The 18,338-nt window shown below is 33.7% G+C and overlaps 1 protein-coding gene across 1 annotated transcript in view; it reads right to left on the bottom strand.

The window, feature by feature from the left end:
* LOC127852581 (E3 ubiquitin-protein ligase RNF213-like) overlaps positions 1–4,633 on the bottom strand; it is a 30,177-nt gene extending 25,544 nt beyond the window's left edge. The window contains exons 1-3 of the mRNA XM_052386532.1: positions 4,348–4,633; positions 1,923–2,543; positions 587–1,288 (exon numbers count right to left, since the gene is read on the bottom strand). Of these exons, the coding sequence (XP_052242492.1) occupies positions 587–1,288; positions 1,923–2,543; positions 4,348–4,633 (1,609 nt within the window). The remainder of the gene's footprint in view (positions 1–586; positions 1,289–1,922; positions 2,544–4,347) is intronic.
* Between the last annotated feature and the right edge of the window lie 13,705 nt (positions 4,634–18,338).

An 18,338-nucleotide genomic window follows, 5' to 3' on the forward strand; every position in this document is an offset into this window, starting at 1 on the left:
AAACAACTCTTCTATCGTACAGCTCCGTTGGTTTTTAAATGTTACGCTGCAAGTTTTAATTTGATACTTTTGCTTCCGAAACATATATGCGTTTCTGTTTTTTGACCGTAACTTTTTTTGACTATTGTTTTACCTTAGTTGTCTGCTCGGGTAAAGATAAGTAAGACACTTCACGGCCCTAGTTATTATGCCTATTGGTGAGGTCAGTAAGAGCTCTAACAGATTGGTTTTGAAATCTACTGTAAATGTCCACTGTCATCCAGCATGGCGCTGAACTGTTTATTTCTAAACCCTATAATATGATTTGATATTTAATTATTTGATTGGATTCACACTTCATACCTTTGGCTGTGTTTACATATCGAGACTTACCTGAATATAAATGCCTATATCAGTTCCCGCTTCCATAACATATGTATGATTCTTCTTTTTTATACGGCAGCCAATTATTCAGTGAGTATGGAAGTTATTGATAATTGTAATCGTAAAACAATACATTCAATAAGCTTTAACACAATGCTGTAATAAATCGTAACAAAAACACGCACCCTTGTTTCATTTTTTATAATCAAAATATTATTATTACCTTTGTCTGTAGGGTAAGGCATGTATGATTGCTGTCCATTTTCTAATGAATCATGGTTTTCAGATTCACCGGAAATATTTGCTCCGAATGTTTCCGACTGAAGCACAAGTCTTGGTCCTTCTTTTCCAGTCACCGACTCCTCGCATTTTATAGATTCGATATCTGTAAACCCCTTTTTACTTGTATCCTGTTCCTGTCCGGTTAGTGTTTCTCCTGAAGACAATTCCATCACTCGAATATTTGATGTTGCTTGCTCAAAATCATTTCGTATTCCATCATCATCATCGTTAACAGCGTCTGTGACTGCGACTTTAACAGATCGAAATATCCCATCATGGCTTGTCTCACTCATTTGAGAAAATATATCGTCTGCTTTTCCTTGATCTTTAATTTCAGAACTTCCGGTATAAGCATTATGAGGCTCTTCACAGTTTTTTTTATGAGACTCGGAAACATCATCATCGTCGTTCAAATTATTTATTGCTATGTAGGCATTTTCATTAGCTGGTTCACTAAAAGCAACTTGTTGTGTCATTCGGAGAGCCTCTGAACCGCCGTGTTCTTTTTGTTGTTCATTTTCAAGATCGGTTGTATGATCTTTCGCGGGTGGATTACCTTGCGAAATAAGAACTGGATCTTTATGAAAAACTGATTCCTTTACGTTTTTCGTGTAATCTTTACCTTGTGCATCAATAGCTTCTTCTGTAATAGAGGTGTACATATTATTTCGTAATCACCCATTTATCACCCAAACATAATTTTAAATAGTTTATTATCTATTTTTAACAGACATCATTACTAATAACATCCCTAGAAAAGGTAAGCATATCTGACCTAGCACTTCCTTGTTAAAAGAAATAAATATATTTTTTACAGTTGAACATTCCTTTCAAAATAGGTTTATAGTTTATAAGTGATTTAGTATTTAACATTGGAGGTAATATATTAACTATTTCTAAGAGAGATTCTTGTTGTTGTTTTTTTTTCACTTTTTGTTTGAAATATATTTCCAATGCATGTGTTTGTATTTCAGTCAATGACATTTTATCTGCAGTTGGTTGTTCTCTAAATGAACAAAACTATATTTTGTAAATGGTTACATGGTGATTTATAGAAAAAGCTGCGGCTTTTTTTCCTATTTTTATCATAAATTATCCATCATATTTCGTTCAAGCTTAAATATATTATTATCGTATTTGTTTCGTCATTTTCACTTGAATTGTTTGCTATAAATGCTAAAACAGTTAATAATGAATTAAGATACACTATCAAATTTAAGTAAGAACTTGTTATGATTAATTTCCATTTCCTAATTAATCAAGGTTCTCATAATCACCAGGTATATTTGCTCCCAACTGATGAACGAGTCGTGATTCGTCGTTGCCATGTACCGACTCCTTGGATATATTAGGATCCACATCTTTAGTCCCTGATCCACTTGTATCCTGTTCCTTTGAGATTAAAGAATCTCGTGTAGACGTATCTATCTTTCGAATATTTGATGTTGCTTGCTCCATATCGTTGTGTCGAAATGCTTCATTGTTAACAGAGTCTGTGACTGCGACTTGAATTGATGGAACTATCCCTTCATGTCTTGTCTCACTTATTTGAGAAGATGTATCGTCTGCTATTCCTTGATTTTTAATTTCAGACCTTGTGGTATAAGCATTATTAGACTCTTCAGAGTTTTGTTTTAGAGACTCGGAATCATTATGTTCTTCGTTCAAATTATTTATTGCTTTACAGGCATTTTCATTAGCTGGTTCACTGAAAGCAACTTGGTGTGCCATTCGGAGAGCCTCTGAACCGCCTTGTTCTTTTTGTTGTTCATTTTCAAGATCGGTTGTATGATCTTTCGCGGGTGGATTATCTTGCGAAATCAGACTTGGATCTTTAGGAAAAACTGATTTCTCTTTTGTTTCCGTGCAATTGTTTCCTTGAGAATCAATCTCTTCTCCTGTATTAAAGATTTAATAGAGAATATATATATATATATATATATATTTATATATATATATATATATATATATATATATATATATATATTTATATATATATATATATATATATATATATATATATATATATATGCACTGTTTATTAATAGAAAACTAACTTATCAACATCTGATTCGGTCACTATGGGCAATCCGTACTTGGAAAATGAGAAGTGTTCATTCAATTCAATTTAATTATATCACTAAGTGGGTTGACATTTTTTCAGCATTTAAAATCTACTCCTTATATCTTCCGACGAGCTAATTTGAATGTTTAATTTGAATACGTTATCAGTACCTATACATAATAAGTTGAGGAATTCTCTTGTACCGACTTTTGTATTTCAATAGACTTATTCTAATTTGCACTCTAAATAAACACACTATATTTGAGATAGGATTACATTTTGATATACAGAAATACATTTGTATTGTTTCGTATGAAATTTGATGCTGTTAAACCCGAGTATCGCTGAGGCTTTCTTGCTGTTTTTTTCCATAAAATACCTATCATACTTCGGTAAAGCTATTTCAGCAGAACAAAACATTTTGTTTATTGCCTGAAGGTAACGAAGTACGCAGCTTAACGATAGTTCATTATCAAAAACTCAAATTGTTTTAACAAAATATTTGATAAATTTGTTAGAAAAATCAGGAAAATGTCCATGGTGGGACATTGATACATGCATATGTGGCGCTTTTTACCCTAACAACGTTACAACGTTTTTTGCTTATGTTCATTTTTCTTTGGCTATATAGTTCCTTTAAGTGTATATATTAATAGCGTCCTTGGATTTTCGGTAAGCATGGTCGAGGTTTTATTCATTATTGAAAAAAACGCCTTGAAAAGTATCGTTGTGTGTTGTTTGTATATCCATTTGTACAATACATGTTTATAGCGATAATAAAGATCGGAACCTCATTATTTTGGTTGCATAATTAACCACTTGTAAGTAAATGTCTAAAGTATGACTACGGCAATATCAGAGTAACGCCGTATGAGTAGACAGTATAAAAACGCGCGTTTTCTCTCTGAACAGTCAGTTCTGCTCCTGACTTCGTCGAGTGCGCATTGTGTAATAAGCACTCAACGGTTATTAACATAACATTAAGGTCTTTGCGGACATAGAAACTGACTATTCTCTTCAAACGAGAGCGTTGCAGATTCCTACCATTTAGCAGCTCGGTTTGCCAATAGTTTATGATATATAAATCCCGTACCTTCATACAAACATGATTAAACACTATATGGCTCCATACCTAGGGAAGGAAGTCAATACAGACCCGGAGTTATTTCAACGTGACCAGAGGTCTTATCTAAGTGACCCGGAGTCGTGTTATTTAATATAAAAGTTTGAGGTCCATATGATAATACGAGCAGACCCGATGTCATATGTTTTAATATATAGTACTCGAGGTCAGAGATATATAGCTATGTGATTATGATTGATTTACTGTTTGAAACCAATTATTTAATTAATATTTAATTATAAAGCAAGGTAGCTTATGCAAAATCATATTGTATGTTATTGTGTTTCAATTTATTGTCTGAGCCATACTAAAGACCGATGCTCGGTCGACCGAGACGTTAGAGAATATTTTATTTGACTGCCTACAAGTAATGAAGTACGAACCTTAACTATAGCTTTTTATCGAAAACTAAAAATGTAATAACAAAATATTTTATGAATATGCATTAGAAACAATCAGAGAACGGGATACCATGGTGGAACGTTGAAAACTTGCATAATCTGTACTAATTTACCTCCAGCCTCTTGTTTCATGCACTTTAAGCATCTCTTTTCCACGCGATGATAGTCATCACCACAAAGATGACATTTTACAATCTCGAAATCACTCAAGTCAATTTTTCTACCGCAGTTGTTACAATATTTTTGATTGATTTTCAGTGGTTCGATGCATAGTTCGCCGTCGTCATCTTTTCCACGGCATGTTATAACGTCTGCTCTACGTGGCGGTAGCCGTGTCCCACATTCGTCACAAAATTTCCCTCTACACTCTTTCCCACACTCCTGGTTGGGACACTTCATAATTTATTGTTTAATGTTACATCTTATTTAGCTGAAAAAAGGATAATAGAAATACAATAAAGTCTACAACTAAATAAGATTTAAGGCTGAGCGCACATACATGTTCTAATACATGCCCACGAGCTTTGGGATCGCGGGGTTCTTTGTCTGATTCCCGCATTGAAAACTGACCACGTCTACATGCCGGTAAAACGTTTTATTAAATAAATCCGCTTTATCATCTGATTCTGAATTGGACAAGTAACTTGCTTAAATTGGTGACAATAGTAAGTCACTCAGCAGTGCTAACTGTTAGTTGGGAAAGTCGCTTTTATCTGGTACTGGTTAGGTTGATATGTGTCGCCATGACCTATACATTAATCGTCCTGTCACATTAAACAAGTTTGACCACTTTAAAACTAAAATGTTATAATTTCGAAGGCCACACAATTATAGCTACGCATAATATATATTACTATACGTTTTGTCAGCACGAGCACTTTACGTGTATATCGCCATATCGGATCGTTGCTAGATGACAATATCAACACGGTTAAGACAGAACATATTTAAACGTTCATATTCACTAATCAATGAAACATGTTAATTCACGTTACTGAAAATATAAATAAACTAAGTATCTTAACGTCCTTTAAAACGATCCATGTTCATTGAACTTTTTAGATTAAAAACACCCTTTAATATTAGCTATATAAGGAGTTGAACATCATATTGCACACGGCTATACTATACAGATCAAATCATTTTTTGACTTCAATATTCAGGGGTATATTAAAATGGTTTAGTAAAATCTATGAAAATATGACTTACGCTTTATAATAATATTAAAATGTCAATGTAAATAGTGTTTTTCATAAACCTCATTATGTCATATATTCTTGTAATTTGTGTTATTTCATTTGTATAATTTGTAACGTGTTAAATTTAAGATATAATGGGTGTCAAGAACTTATTATTATTAACTTAGCATGTAAGGAAAGTGCTGAAATAACTGTTCGGAGAAATTTTAACTAATACAGATAAACAATATGTCACAGTCTGACGGTCGTTATTTTCAATACTAGTTAAGGAAACGCACTGACTCATAAATATTTATGAAAGTTACTTTAAGATTGGTTGATTTTTTTCTAAATTGATTCAAAGAGTTGTTCGCTACGGAAACGTGTATGGTACACCCCAATAATGTGGTCATGCCGGAATAATTTATACCGACTTACTGTGAAATAACATGGTATGTCGACATAGTTTTGTAGCTTTTCCCACCTTAATTTTACTCGTCATAACGACATTAAGTTGAAGTCTCGACGTAAATGTTTCCGGCTTTTCCCGAAAATATATTTGGTCGACATGATCTAAGTCGACAAATCTACATAATTTTTGGCGTCATGCTCTTGTGAAAATGACTTGCTATCATAGTTTTAGTCGACACGATGAGTTATTTTTTACGCCATGAGAACTTTTTCATATCATGTCGTCATAGAAATTTGACATCATCACATTATTGCAACATTGGTTCATGACTGAAGGCGTTGAACATAATTTTAGTTTCTGGTATATTCTTTCGAAACAGGCATGACCTCACACAGTCCATTTTTACAGCAGGAATGCTTGGTATAAAGGTAAAAATAACATAAACTGTTTGCAAACAATAAATATTAATGTGTTCGTTGGGTTTTATGAGCATTTAGGGAGCTTAAATCTCGATTGATTCATGTAGATATTTCTCTTTAACTAATACATGCACAACGTGTGTTTAACGACTCACAACTTTTTTATATTGCAGATTTGTGTCTTAGTGGCACTGATATATGTTGACTCATTGTTAGCTATACTTTAATATCAAGAAACGGATGTTTAGATTTCGCATTATCACAAACAGGGCTATACGCGTCTGGATATATGTGGATTCTTGCTTTCCCTACACAACACTGCTCTCAGTTTGAGTCAACTGAAACGGATACTGCGGAGGTTAGGGCTCAAAAGACGCAACGCCTCTTTCAGACGTTATACGAGCGATTCGTTCAGTATATACAAGAGGGATGGTTGAATGTGATTTTAAAACTATATGGAAACTGGTCAACACAACCACAAATGTCAAAGTAACCCAAGAAACAACAAGGTGTGTATTGAAGGTAATTGATCCTGAGGGTGTTGCTCTCAGGTCTGCACATCGCATGCGACGCAAAGTCTATACCAATAATGGTCCTAATTTTACTATACACATTGATGGGTATGATAAGCTCAAGCCTTTTGGAATTGCTACACACGGGGCGGTTGATGGATTTTCCAGATATATATTATGGCTGGAGGCATGTTATTCGAATAATGACCCTCGAATTATCGCGGGCTTCTTTGTTAACTTTGTGAAACGTATTGTTCGCGTTCCACGTCTGGTTCGTGGCGATGCAGGGACAGAAAACGTTTGGGTACGGGTTATGCCGATAGCGTTTAGGTTTAATGACATAGATAACATCTATGGAATGAACAGTTACATGACTGGGAGATCCACTGGCAATCAAAGAATTGAACGTGTTTAGGTAAATTTAAGAGTCAGTTTTACTTTGTTTTGGAGGAACTATTTTAAGGATATGGTAGACAGCGGCTTGCTTCGGATTGATGATCTTGTGCATTTAGAATGCTTGAGATTCTGTTTCATACCATTAATACAACGTGATCTGAACCCATCTATGGAATTCTCATCGGATTCGGCAGCAAAGACATGTGGAAGCACCAAATGGGATACTGACGGTAATGTACTACCAGCCTGAGGCGTATGGAACCCGAGAGTTTTCATTTCGGCTTCCTTGCGAATTGGAAACCATTGATCGTATTCAAGAGAGATACTTTGTAAAGAAACCGCAGTTTGGGTGTAAAGATGACTTCATACCCGTCCTAAAACATGTGTGTGAAATGCAGCGGGAGCAACTGCAAATTCCTGAATCGATTGAAAGTGCAACTTCTTTGTTCTTTGCATCGACTGAAATATTGGATGGTTACTAATTACATATGCAAAATTATATGCTTAAAAAGTGGTTATATTTTGCAAATTTAATCGTTAAGTTAGTTTAGTTCAAGTAAGTTTCATTTCGAGTTTTATTTACAATGTGTCGATAAGCAACACAAAAATGATATTCTTATTATTGGAATTGATCATGAAGTAGTAAAACGTTGTTGTTGTTTTCTTTGCTAAAATAAATTCATTTATATTGTTGTACACATTTACAGGCATTGCAAACTTGGCAAAAAAAGATAAATCATGTTCTTCATTTCATGGTTAGATTGCAAAAGAATAAATGAAACGCCACTAATTGTTTGAAAACATGGCGGTCATTTAGTTATGAAATACTCGTAAATTGTGGAATGTTCCTTTCAAAATATGGTTCTTTCAAAAGATTTATTAACATTTTATTTGAAACTTCAATATATTAAACGAAACGACTGTTGTAAATCGTATATGTAATATTAACACGGGCGCAAATATATGATATGTTTATTTTGTATTTTCTTACTTGATTTTCTGTTCCTGAAACTCCAGTGTATATAGAACATGTTTGAAATCAATGTTCATACTGCAATTCGATCTTTATTTTTTTTAATGGTGAAATAATTCGTTGTTTGAGGAAATGGAAAATTATTCAAATGTGACACAAAATTGGGTTGTTTTTAGATCAATTTTAGGGCTAGTTTATGTGATCGGTCTTTCTTCGTCGTCCGTCAAAATTTTCACTAAAGCGGAATCACCTACTCAGCTGTGTCAATTATACCAAAACATGAACAGTCTACAAAGCTAGTTAGGTAGTAGTTTGCTTTTATTTCCATATTAAGTCCGCATCGCATATTATTTATCAAAATATTTTTAAAATTTTGAAATATTTGTTTACGAGCCGGTAATAGTTTTATATGAGTTGTGATACACGTACCCTTTGACTAGATCGGTCTATGGTCTGACCCTATATATATATATATATATATATATATATATATATATATATATATATAACGACAAAAATGCACGGCGAATATATAAGTAACGCTTGACTTTAATGGCATTTTATTTTTCTTGCAGTTGATTACATAATTACAATTGCCCTATGTTTCACTAGTGTACATTATTCTGATTGGTTATAGTATATAATTTGACTTGGCTTTAATATTGAATGAAGCGAGTTGCCTCCACGAAGCGCACGAGGAAATCGAGCGTGGGACTACTTGGATTAATTATCTCATGTGCGACATGTACACGGTCGAAACTGCGTATTGGAAAAGGAAGTGCTTACTAAATTCATGCACGAATAAATCCCAAATTAAATTGCCCTTTAGCCAAACCATTGAAAACATGCACATGCAGAATGATAATTGTAATTACATGTATAAGAATATAAACGGTCTTTTCTTCGCTTCATCGATGTAAGTAGGTTAGTTTTGGTATTTAATTCGGCTTTATGCAAATTAGTTCCTCACAAAAAAACATACACATTTTTAACTAGAGACAACTAAACATCTTACATTGTAAAGACCGGAAAGCGCGTTTAATATAACACTTTATTTAATAGCTGCAGTGAAATATCAAGCAGATACTATAATGGTGAGCATTAAAATCCGATTCAATACAAACTTCATTCAGATTTAACAAAAAAGTTGAGCTTCAAATCTTCGCATAAAAGCTGATAATTTAAATTATAAATCTCTTATTCTAAATATCATATTTAAAAAGACGATTTATAAAACAACATAAAAGCTTATGAGTTTCAAACTGTTCTTCAGTATTTATTCAGAAAAAGTAAGACAAATGAAAACAAAGTTAAGGACATATCACTTTCTGAAATGGTCAGAAGGGGGTGGGGTAATGTAAAACAATAATTTCTTATATTAACATTATATTATGAAGTTTGGAACACTGTGCACAATTAAAATAACATATATTTCAGTGATAAATGAACCAGTTCTAATGAAATCTTTCAAAAATAGTAAATAATATCTTGTTTTCACCTTATAAACCACTTTCTTCTTGGGCGTTGGCAGTCCTGATTTTCTTGTTTTGTTCATAAATCCATAGACATCAGCTGGAACCTACCCTACTGTTGCAAGATAATGTAAGAGTATTATTAAATATGACACACTTGAAACACTGAAAAAAGAATACTTTTGTGCAAAAAAATGAAAACAACTAAAGTAAAAAAATAGTACACTTGAAAAAGTATGGTGGGCCAGAAATGATAATTTAAAAAAATATAATATGCAAGATAATTTTATAGCGTATGTTAATACTATAAAGATAATGAATGTGTTTGTTAAAGTGATATTTTACACTGTTTCCAAAAGTTTTAACCAAATTTATATTTGTCATCCTGGTCAACCATACTTTTTCCAACTATTTTTAGACTCAAGTTGTTTAAATTTTTTCTTACATAAAAGGATATTTGTTTTCAGTGTTTCTAGTGTGTTATATTTAATCATACTCTAACATTTTCTTCTACAGTAGTGTAGGTTCCAGCTGGTGTCAATCGATTTATGAACAAAAAAGAAAATAAGGACTTACAACGCCCAAAAAGAAAGTGGTTTATAAGGTGAAAGCATGTGATTATTTAATCTTTTGGAAAGATTTCATTAGAGCTGGTTCATGTATCACTGAAGCATATCTTATTTTAGTTCTGTATATTGTTCCAGACTTAATATAGAATGCTAATATGAGGAATTATTATTTGACATTACTCCAACCACTTCTGACTATTTCAGAAAGTGATATGTCCTTAAACAACAAAAAAAAGTAATGCAAACAAGAGGGCTAAGAGGTCATGGGTCGTTCACCTGAGGGAATGAGATGAAAAGAAAGACGAGCTAAATTCGTATGCAAATAATTCAGAACATTTATATGACAAAGGCTGATTTCAAGTCAAGGTTAAGGTCTTTCAAAGTATTTAATATAAGCATATATAGAAAATTACCCGACCCCCTGGTAGACATGTTTTTAATACTGATTGACCAGAACCATTTTACAACTCAAAAGTGTCAAGGAAACAAACATTTGACCAAAGTTCATGAAGATTGGGCTAAAAATGCACCTTCTAGAGTTTTCACATGTTTACATTATAAACAAAAAGAGAAAACTGCCCACCCCCTGGCGGCCGATTTTTTTTCCCACCTATAAGTACCGATTTCCAACTTGTCTGAAAAATCAATAATACCAATTTTCTGACTAAGTTTCATAATGATTTGCAAAAAAGGATGTTCACACGCTTCTTTTATTAAATAAAATATATGGAAAATGACCCCACTTGTGGCCATGCTTTTTGACGGACCAAAACCAGTTTCAAACAAACTATAGAGAAAACTGCCCCACCCCCTGAAAGCAATATTTTCCCACCGATCTTGACCATTTTCAAACTCGTCCATGATGTCAATAAAACCAATATTCTGACCAAGTTTCATTATAGGGAAAAATGTGACTTACAAGGTAACTTTATAGCCATGTACGGAAAACTGCGACGCCCCCTGGCGGCCATGTTTTTTAACCGACCAGAATCATTTTCGAACTCAAGAAGCGACATATCATTTACACAAACATTTTGACAAAGTAAATGTGACTTCTAGAGTATTCACAAGGTCTTTATTTTTTGATCAAGTGACCTTGTTTTCGACCCCACATGACCAGTTTAGAACTCAGTTGAGGTATGACTTTGACAAATGTCCTGAAAAAGTTAAATGAAGATCAGACAAGAAATGCGGTATCTGATCTTCACATGGCAAAGGTTCACGACGGACACAGGTCGATCAAATATCACCATGAGCACTAAAGTGCTTATGTGAGCGAAACACTGGGCAGCCAATTTGTTGACATAGACATTGAAAGGACCAATAGCTGTTGAAGGACGGAGCGCTCTACTTTTCCGTCACGTACGTACATGTACATACATACGTACGTATATACGTACGTACGTACGTGCGTACGTATGTACGTATGTACGTGTGTACGTGTGTACGTATGTACGTATGTATGTATGTATGTATGTATGTATGTATGTATGTATGTATGTATGTATGTATGTATGTATGTACGTATTAACGTATTTACGTACGTACGTACGTGTGTGTGTGTGTGTGTGTCCGCGCGCGCGTGTGTGTGTGTGTGTGTGTGTGTGTGTGTGTGCGTGCGTGCGTGCGTGCGTGCGTGCGTGTGTGTGTGTGTGTGTGTGTGTGTGTGTGTGTGTGTGTTTGTGTGGGTGTGTTTGTGTGGGGGGTGTGGGGGTGTGTGTGGGTGTGGGGGGGGGGTGGGGGTTTTGGGTGGGTGTAGGTGTGTGTGTGTTTGTGCGTGCGTGCGTGCGTGCGTGCGCGTGTACGTACGTATGTACGTATCCACGTATGTACGTATGTACGTTTGCACGTATGCACGTATGTACGTATGTACGTATGTACGTATACACGTATGTACATATGCACGTATGCACGTATGCACATATGTACGTATGTACGTATGTACGTATGTACGTATGAACGTATGTACGTATGTACGTTTGTACGTATGTACGTATGTATGTATGTACGTACGTACGTATTTACATATATACATATGTGACCGTACGCGCATCTTGGTACTTCTATATATTTTTTATACAAATTCAATTAGTACGTATGTACGTACGTACGTATGCATTTACATATGTACATATGTGACCGTACGCGCATCTTGGTACTTCTATATTTTTTAATACAAATTCAATTAGTGACTGCTGAGTGCAGACATACAAACATTAAGGGCAAAAACTCATCGAATCAGAATGATTACATTGACCTGAATAAAAGTGTTTTGTAATTACATTCAAATGTTTCGAGAGTTATAGAAATGGTCAAAGTTGAATAAAGAAGATCTGTCTCCTTAGGATGACATATGCCCCCGAAAAATGCTTTGATAGAAGTTATGAGCATTTTTCGAAACCTGAACGCTGATTTTGAAACCTAAACGCGGACCCTAAGTTCAATGTCAAGGTTAAAGGGGTCAAACATTGTGTGCGTATGGTAAGGTCTTGTCCATATACACATGCTTACCAAATATGAAGGTTATATCTGAAGTGACATAGAAGTTATGAGCATTTTTTGAAACCCTATCACAGATTTTGAAACCCAAAACTATGACGACATACCATGTTATTTCACAGTTAGTCGATATAAACTAATCCGGCATGACCATATTATTTGGGTACCATATACGATTCCATAATTTTAAACAACACCATTTGTCCACATAAATTATATCGACTCCTTCAGTTATATCGCCATGTCAACATTTTGTTACTTGCAAGTCATCAAGATATATGCCGTCATACAGTAAACAACACAGAAATAGTTAAATTTACAAAACGGCTAAAGGAAAAGATATTGTCAGAGATTTAGGCTCTTATTCCAACATGCGGATTGTTTACGTCTTGACAACATATCTTATGTCGACAAATCAACATAATTTTAGGCGTCATGCTCTTTTGAAAATGACTTGCCATCGTTGTTTTAGTCGACATGATGAGCTATTTTTGACGACATGACACCTTTTTCATATCATGCCGTCATAGAATGTTGACATCATCACAGTATCAGACAGGTTGTACCATATACGTTTCCATACGCCTTTGTGTATGTTGAAATGTTAAATTAAACAAGACAGAGAGAAAATAATTACTGCATACCTCTTATGTATATTCATGACGGAAAGATTCTGTATATTATGGAAGCGTATATGGTACACCCTGATGCTGTGATGATGTCAACATTCTATGACGTCATGATATGAAAAAGGTGTCATGGCGTAAAAAATAACTCATCATGTCGACTAAAACTATGATGGTAAGTCATTTTCACAAGAGCATGACGCCAAAAATTATGTTGATTTGTCGACTTAGATCATGTCGACCAAATATTTTTTCGGGAAAAACCGGACAGATTTACGTCGAGACTTTAACTTAATGTCGTTATGGCGAGTAAAATTAAGAGGGAAAAACCTACAAAACTATGTCGACATACCATGTTATTTCACAGTAAGTCGTTATAAACTAATCCGGCATGACCATATTATTAGGTAGTACCATATAGGCCTCCGTAGTTTTAGGATATTCACAATGTGCAAAATAAGCCTAAAATTTATTTAAAGAGACTCAGTTATGTTACCCTACATACTATACTTGACAACTATTGAAATAATATATAACTGTAACGCGAATAAAGAAAAGTAAGAGAAATGCTATTTCGATCAAATATGATATTTCGTTTACTACACTATTTACGTATCCAACTTCTAATTAAGTTGAAAGAAAAGTGATTAATTATGCTATGCTTAATTCAATTAAGCTACAATTCAAATGGACATGATAATTAAATTTATAGAATAACAAGTTCATATTTTGATAAAATTGTCGTGTTTATGAGTCTTTTAACGCTGTTAGATGTCTTTCAAAAACGGCATTGCACGGACGAAAGTTAGATTATATTACGTATGATCGTAGTTTAATTAATCTCGATTTGATTTATAGCCATTGAGAATCCTATGCCTAGGGCAACTTGTGATTTGAATTCAAACCGCCTTGGGGACGCATTGATAGATTTATATATGGCTACACATTTTCGAGATGTTAACGGTAGATTACATAACGATAAGAATATTGGAAGAATATGTGTTTTACACACAATGGGCAAAGTTTAGTTGACTATCTAGTAACACGGTCGGCAAATTTTGAAAATATTGTGCCCTTGGAATAAGAGATTTTAATGTATTTTCAAATCATGCCCCCATTGAATATAGTCTAAAAACTGGAACAATCAGCAAAAATATACGCGAGGACCAAGAACATTTTTAATTGTGATTCACAGGGAAGCTTTTATTTGCGAAATATCGAGCGATATTGTAAATCTTGAGTCAAGTCTAATACGCGGGATAGAAAATAACAATGAAACAGAGGACCTAGTTTTAATTTTTACTCAATATATTACTTCTAAAGGTAATTCGAATTCTGCACGCACTATTAACTCCGTTTCAAATAATTTCGATTCACACGACAAAAATAAACAAAAATGGTATAATGCGGAGTGTGAACGAAAACGTAAAGAATATAATGGTGCCCTATACAAATATAAACACAATTAATAACGAGATTAATCGCCAGTCAGTATTTGAAAACAAAGAAAGCATACAAATATTATTGTCGTAAATGCAAGTCAGATTTTAATCGTACATTAGGACGCAAGATGGACAGTATGAAATCAAAATCACCTAAAGCATTTTGGAAAATGTTCAAAGAAAGATCCACGAGCCCGAATGGAGGAACAATAAATTTAAAATAATTCGTTGAACACTTTAAAAACCTTGCGAAACATGAAGGTAGTTTAAATAATGAGAATAGCGAAAATTGTGTAAGCAATTTTGACAGCAACCATAACTCTGACAGTTCCTACCCGGAACTCGATAGACTCATATAACTGGAAGAAATTGTCATGGCCACGAAACGATTAGGTAATAATAAGGCGTGTTCTTCGGATAATATTATCTACGAATATTTTAAAGAAAGTGTTCATGTAATAGGTAACGCATTGGAATTGTTATTTAATCATATTCTTAAGTCTGGAAAATTACCACACAGCTGGTCAACGGGTCTGATTATTCCCCTCCATAAAAAGGCGATCCGTCTATACCCAATAATTATCGAGGTATAACCCTTGTGAGTTGTTTTGCTAAGTTATTCACTATTCTAACACGGCACGTGCCAAATTTGATATAAACAAACACGAAAATCGTCTATGGGTTATTCTGTAATAAGTATGGGCGGAGCTTATTCACTGCACGGACTCTAGATTACACGGATAAGAAACGGGACCGTTACGCCAAATATCTCGTTGTGTCTAAGTCACGTGACCGTGTCGTAACTATCGCTCTTTTATCGAAGCGCCGTTGTTATACATTTGATGTACCCACTCACGTATTTTGTTAAATTTTAGTTTCATTTCTAGGCCGATTTTGACAAATTATATATTATTAGAAAGCTTACGTAACGTAGTTTTCAGATATATAAATATATGTTAAGTTTTTTTTCTGATTTCGGCAGCCCGGCGAGTTATAACTTTAACTTTTGCAAATATCATACCGTTTTGGAGTTTAAGAATCTAGATTTACGGTTGACATGTTCGTACTTTATAGAGATTTGTAGCGTTTATATTTGGAGTTCAGTTTTAAAAATAACATCTTTCTCATGAGAATAGAATTCTGTATATGATAGAAAAAAAATGATTACAAAAAATGAAAGCAAGTAAGGAATGAAGGCGGAAGAAAGTAGCGCGCGGTCCTAACGAACCGAACTGATGATAAGGTCTTGGCGATTATGCTTTTGTTTAGATACCGGCCATTGAATTTCCTTTGCCATGATTATGATATTTTTTATGGAATATATTGAAATATTTTGTTCTAGAGACATATCAATAAAGCTAAGCATTAATGAAGCTTAATAAATTAACGATTTCAGCTCTTGATTATAACACAGAAAGGGTGTTAATTTTATGATGAAACAGCGTATATAGCGGACCCTCTTGATATTTTCGGCTTAGCATTCTTCAAATATAAAGGGTGTCAAAACATTCATCGTTTGTTGTTTATTATCAAAAAGGTTATAATGTAAAATTATATGAAAGGTTATTTACCAACAATTATCAATGAATTAAAATTATTTAAAGATTCTTGAAAATCACGGTCAACTGTCTATGCATGTATATTGAAATATCTTTATAAGTTATCAGAGTTATAAATATATAGAATTCTAAATTATAACTCTGTATTATTTGTATTTTTCGGAGAGATTATTTAAACCCGTTGTGGTCAAATGAGAATGCTGTTTTTAATCATGTTGTTCCGTACACTACCATACACTCTTTATAGGACTACGAAATGACGGAGTTTTTTACCGGTACCCGCTAAATACGTTAAATGTTAAGTATTAGATTTTTAAAATGTACATGTATAGGTATTAAGCACTTATAATTATTATGATTAAGCTGGCTGACATCTATACAGTATTTAGTTTATGGCAATCTGTATGGGCAGATGACTATAAATGTTTTCAATACGCTACATATCTTATAAACGCAAAATTGAGTATTTGGCGTTACATTACTCCAAGAAATGACCACTTATACCACGAGAAGACATGGAGGTATCATAAAAAGTGTAAACTGACCAGACATTGCCACCTGTGGTTAGGGACCAATATACAAGTATAGGTCCCTGCTGTGGCGTATGACACCATAGTGTTATTTAGTATTGGTCGGCACAGTATCTGATCATAACGAGATAATTGGTTTGTGCTGAACACAGGGGCAATAAAACCACAGATCTATCAATAAACACGATTATTGAACACCGCGATAAAAATGCTCAAACTACGGACTCTAGATTACACGGATAAGAAACATGGCAACATTCTCAGAATCATCACTGCTATATGTGTAATCACCTAACAATTCGTCTAATTATATATATATATATATATATATATATATATATATATATATATATATATATATATATATATATATGAGTTGAAGACGATGTACTGTTGTATAAGTCTGAATAAACTATCTGTCTGCCTGTCTAAATCTAAGCCGTCATCGTCCCAGTGAAAAAAAATCTGATTTTGAATAGTTGGACATGATGCCCTAATGTCAAAATACGAAATGACCCGCGTAACACCGACCGTGATTTTCAGGAATCTTTAATAAATTGATAATTTAAGGTAAATAACATTTCATATAATTATACATAATGACCTCATTGATAATAAACAGCAAACGATGAATGTTTTTGACACCCATTTTATTTCAAGTATGCATGCAAAGCCGAATAATATCGAGAGGGTCCGCTATATACGCTGTTTCATCATAAATTTAACACCCTTTCTGTGTTATAAACAAGAGCTGAAATCGTTAATTTATTAAGATTAATTTATAATAAGCTTTATTGATATGTTTCGTGAACAAAACACTTCAATATATTCCATAAAAAATATAATAATATGGCAAAGGACATACACATTTTTAACTAGAGACAACTAAACATCTTACATTGTAAAGACCGGAAAGCGCGTTTAATATAACACTTTATTTAATAGCTGCAGTGAAATATCAAGCAGATACTATAATGGTGAGCATTAAAATCCGATTCAATACAAACTTCATTCAGATTTAACAAAAAAGTTGAGCTTCAAATCTTCGCATAAAAGCTGATAATTTAAATTATAAATCTCTAATTCTAAATATCATATTTAAAAAGACGATTTATAAAACAACATAAAAGCTAATGAGTTTCAAACTGTTCTTCAGTATTTATTCAGAAAAAGTAAGACAAATGAAAACAAAGTTAAGGACATATCACTTTCTGAAATGGTCAGAAGTGGGTGGGGTAATGTAAAACAATAATTCCTTATATTAACATTCTATTATGAAGTTTGGAACACTGCGCACAATTAAAATAACATATATTTCAGTGATAAATGAACCAGTTCTAATGAAATCTTTCAAAAAGAGTAAATAATATCTTGTTTTCACCTTATAAACCACTTTCTTCTTGGGCGTTGGCAGTCCTGATTTTCTTGTTTTGTTCATAAATCCATAGACATCAGCTGGGACCTACCCTTATGTTGCAAGATAATGTAAGAGTATTATTAAATATGACACACTTGAA

The sequence above is a fragment of the Dreissena polymorpha genome, chromosome 12 (assembly GCF_020536995.1).
Source record: "Dreissena polymorpha isolate Duluth1 chromosome 12, UMN_Dpol_1.0, whole genome shotgun sequence".
In the NCBI taxonomy this organism is placed as follows: Eukaryota; Metazoa; Mollusca; class Bivalvia; order Myida; family Dreissenidae; genus Dreissena; species Dreissena polymorpha.